This window comes from Malus domestica, chromosome 15, assembly GCF_042453785.1.
Source record: "Malus domestica chromosome 15, GDT2T_hap1".
NCBI classification, from domain to species: domain Eukaryota; kingdom Viridiplantae; phylum Streptophyta; class Magnoliopsida; order Rosales; family Rosaceae; genus Malus; species Malus domestica.
The window spans coordinates 26,185,568-26,189,708 of NC_091675.1; the positions used below are offsets into that span (position 1 = coordinate 26,185,568).

General features: G+C 36.9%; 1 protein-coding gene across 1 annotated transcript; it reads left to right on the forward strand.

The window, feature by feature from the left end:
• Positions 1-1,787: 1,787 nt before the first annotated feature.
• On the forward strand, positions 1,788-3,741 carry LOC103425108 (cyclin-D3-2-like). The gene is made up of 4 exons (XM_008363181.4): positions 1,788-2,566; positions 2,653-2,854; positions 2,977-3,107; positions 3,221-3,741. The coding sequence occupies exons 1-4, from the start codon at positions 2,066-2,068 to the stop codon at positions 3,494-3,496; spliced, it is 1,110 nt and encodes a 369-aa protein (XP_008361403.3). The 5' UTR covers positions 1,788-2,065; the 3' UTR covers positions 3,497-3,741.
• The last annotated feature ends 400 nt before the right edge of the window (positions 3,742-4,141 follow it).

The following is a 4,141-nucleotide window of genomic DNA, read 5'->3' on the forward strand; positions in this document are numbered from 1 at the left end:
AAAAAGCCAAAAAAAGAATAAAAAAAAGGGAACTTTAACGAAAAGTACCCGGTACTATTCACTTTAACGAAAAACCACATTTTTACACTAAAAAGTCAATCCTGGTACTATTCACTTTACCCTTTATTTTGTCCTTATCATTAAAACTCAAAGTTTTCAAGTCATTTTCATTAGTTTTCCTTAAAAAAAAATGTTGTTTCAGGAGGATGATATTTGTTGGTACCAAATTCTAAAATAGAGATTACATTTGAAACTATTATATCTTTACAAGTTTTTCTTGACTTTGTCCGTGGCACTAAATAATTTGAAATGCCTTGACTTTTTCTAGCATAGATCCAAGTCAATTAGTAATGATTTGAAAAGCAACATGAAGAAACATAATGTCAACTTGGCCAGTCCAATATAGACCATATTCATGGATATGTGGCGTGGCAAACACAAGACGTAGCAAAGGAACATAACCACCACTCCAAGAGCCAAAAGAATTTCAATCTTTACAACTGAAAGTTCAGTCACATTATAACTCGTTACATGAGAGATTATGCGCACAAAATCATCAGCAAAACTAGTAACTCTTTTTTAATACATGTAGTGTTGACTTAAGGACAAATTGCAAAAGAAACAAATAGTTACTTCTACAATAGACTCTTCCCAAAAAATCACACACTTCAGGTTTTGAATTGCTATCCACCTGTTGATGGTGGACTCTTGTGAGCTGTGCTTAATCTCTCTTTTTTTTTTTTTTTTTTTTTTTTTTTTGTCAAAGGATATATTTATTAGACTAGATGTTAGATTATGGAGTTGATGGGAGTTCAAATCCACATCGTAGTGCAAGGGCAACACTCCTCCCCATCACTATGGTAGAGGGTCACTTGCGAACTGTGCTTAATCTCATATTAACAAAATGTGATAATAAATCTCTCATCATAACTTGTCGTTCAAATAATTACTCACTTTAATGCTAGATTAGTTGAAAGTCCACTTGCCAAACAACCATTTTTAGTTCGAGCTCATTTCATAGGGTTTGACTGAAATGATACATTTCACTAATAGATTTTTCTAAGTCACTCGGTGGTACGTGTAATAAAAAAAAATTGCATTTGGTTTTATAGTCACAATTTCTTTTGTCACATTTTTTTTATCATCTAATACTTGAAGTATAATATGGAGGAGCATGGTGCTACCTACACATGTATTTTTACATTTCATGTACTTTTCTTAACCTTCAACTATTAAATTGAATCAATTAAAAAATAATTTGATAAAAAATTAACAAGAATTGTGAGACGAACAAAAAAAAAACTGTGTGAATAGCCCTGCCCTTGTAAAGTAAGAGCAAATTGTAGCAATGATCAGTAACTTTAACTCAATTAGATTAATGGTCTCTTAACTAAATCCATTACCATTGGTCATTCAACTTATCAAAACGTGCATCTATAGTCCCTTAACTAAAAGTCAATTATCATTGGTCCCTCAACTTTAATTCAATTAGGGAAATGGTTCCTCAATTTTAATCTAATTAGAGTAATAGTCCCTCAACTTTAACTCAATTGTAGCAATGATCCTTCCAACATAACTCATTTTGACAAAATTCTAACGAAGTTGACGAAAATAATCATAGTTACACGTTTTGATGAGTTGAGGGACTCCAATTGTAGCAATGGTCAGTCCAACATAACTTATTTTGACAAAATTCTAACAAAGTTGATAAAAATGATCATAACTACACATTTTGATGAGTTAAGGGATCAATGATAATAAATTTTTAGTTAAAAAATCATTGCTCTAATTTGATTAAAGTTGATGAACAATTTCTACCAGTTTACTTTGTAAAGTAATGGCTGAACGCTAAGGCACCAAAAAAAAAGGACCGGCGTGAAGGGCTTCTGAGATAAAACTCTTCGTCTGCTTCCTACGTTTGGCGCTATCTGTGTTTCCTAAAAAGGTCCGGAGAGAGAAAGAAACAGATTCAGAGATGGATATGGGCATGAGCTCAACCCTTTCTCTCTCCCTTGTTCATTTTGTGTAATGACCAAAACTTTTATTCTCTTCTTCTCCGAAGAAGATGGCTCTGCAAGAAGAACCCCAAGAGCTCCAAAACCCTCCAGTGGCGTTCGACCTTTTATTATTCTGCGAGGAAGGATTTGAGGAAGATTTGAGAGACAATGGTAGTGATCAGGAGAGCGAGAACTGTGATGGGTTTTCAAAAAAGCAATCATCTTTCCCTTTGGTTGTTATGGAAAGTGATATTTTCTGGGAAAATGATGAACTTTCCTCTCTAATCTCCAAAGAGGAACAAACCCATGTGTGTTTCAGTGGCGAAATCTCAGATGGGTCTTTAATGGCTGCTCGGAAAGAGGCGGTTGAGTGGATTCTGAGTGTAAGGGCACACTATGGGTTCTCCTCTTTGACCACCGTTCTAGCTGTGAACTACTTTGATAGATTCATTGCCAGTCGGCCGTTTCAGAGGGACAAGCTGTGGATGAGTCAGCTCGCCGCCGTCGCCTGCGTCTCGTTGGCCGCCAAAGTGGAGGAGACCCATGTGCCCCTTCTCTTAGATTTGCAAGTATGTGTAAATTTCCATGTGCAACTTGAGTGTTTGTGAAATTGCTAGACTGTTTTGTTTACTGGATATCTTGTGATTGTGTTTAGGTGGAGGAATCAAAGTATGTTTTCGAAGCAAAAACCATTCAAAGAATGGAGCTTTTGGTGCTATCGACTCTTGGGTGGAGGATGAATCCGGTGACCCCAAATTCATACTTTGATCACATCATCAGGAGGTTCGGTTTGAAGATCCACCTGCATTGGGAGTTTCTGTGGAGATGTGAGCGTCTACTTCTATCCGTCATTGCGGGTGAGCAATCGAATTTGTTTCATTTTCTGATCAATGAGTAGTTTAGTATCAATCATATATATCGAAAAGGCATAAAACCAGTTGGAACTAATCTTATATTCAATTCGGTATTTTTATTGCAGATTCCAGATTTACTTGTTATTTGCCTTCCGTATTAGCTACTGCAACAATGCTGTATGTTATAGATGAGATTGAGGCATTTAATCCTGTGGAATACCAGAATCAGCTTATGAATTTACTTAAAGTCAGTAAGGTTTGTACTTAATAAACGGATTTGTCACTTCTCATGTAATTTGTTTTCCTGCTTCTGCAAATGTAATGCAACTTGATGCCCTAAATAGTTGAATATTATTATGTCCTTTACAGGACAGGGTAAATGAGTGCTCCAAGCTCATCCTGGAACTGTCAGGGAGCGTAGAAAACCAAAGCCACAAACGCAAGCATTTATCGGTACCCAGCAGCCCTAATGGGGTTATTAATGCGTCTTTCAGCTGTGACATGTCAAATGGTTCGTGGGCTGTGGCATCACTGGACTCATCCTCACCAGATCCTCAATTTAAAAGGAGTAGACTGCAGAACCAGCAGATGAGGTTGCCCTCTTTAAATCGTGTGTCTGTGGACGTGCTGAGCAGCTCACGTTAGTCTCTGATTGTCTTTTGTCTACTATTAAACATGGTAGTATATACAATCCCTCTTTTGTGTATTGTGTTATTCGCGGTATCTGTATTGAGTACGTCTATATCATCATTCCTTTTGTGGCCAAACTTGTGAAAATGAAACGCTGTGAGATTAAAACTCCACCTCTCTCACGTATTTCTTGAGATGTGGTTGGGGGAGGGGGGGTGTTTGCTGATGAATGGAAGAAATCAATCATGCTTGATCTGCCATATTTAAGTACTTATATCATGCATACACGCACAATTGACACAAGTATATTTTATCACTTATTCATTTTGTTATATGTAGTGGAGTGGTTGTCTAGAAAATTAAGTCCGAGACATCCTCTTTGTGCTCTTTATCTACCTTAGCTTGAAACTAAACCTGAGGCGTACATCAGTGCCGCAGGGGGTGGGATGAGGGTAGATATAGAAGTGTAAGTTCAGTTCCTCAAGGCAAAAGGGAAATGGAACAATAAAAAAAGCCAGAGATGGAGACGGGCAACGCTAGTCATTTATACCAAACAATAAAGAAGTAAAATGTTGGGCACTGAAAGTCTTTGGTTGTTCAGCATGTTTGAACAAAACAATGACTTTGGAGTTTTTCTAATTAGAAAGAGGTGAGTAATGA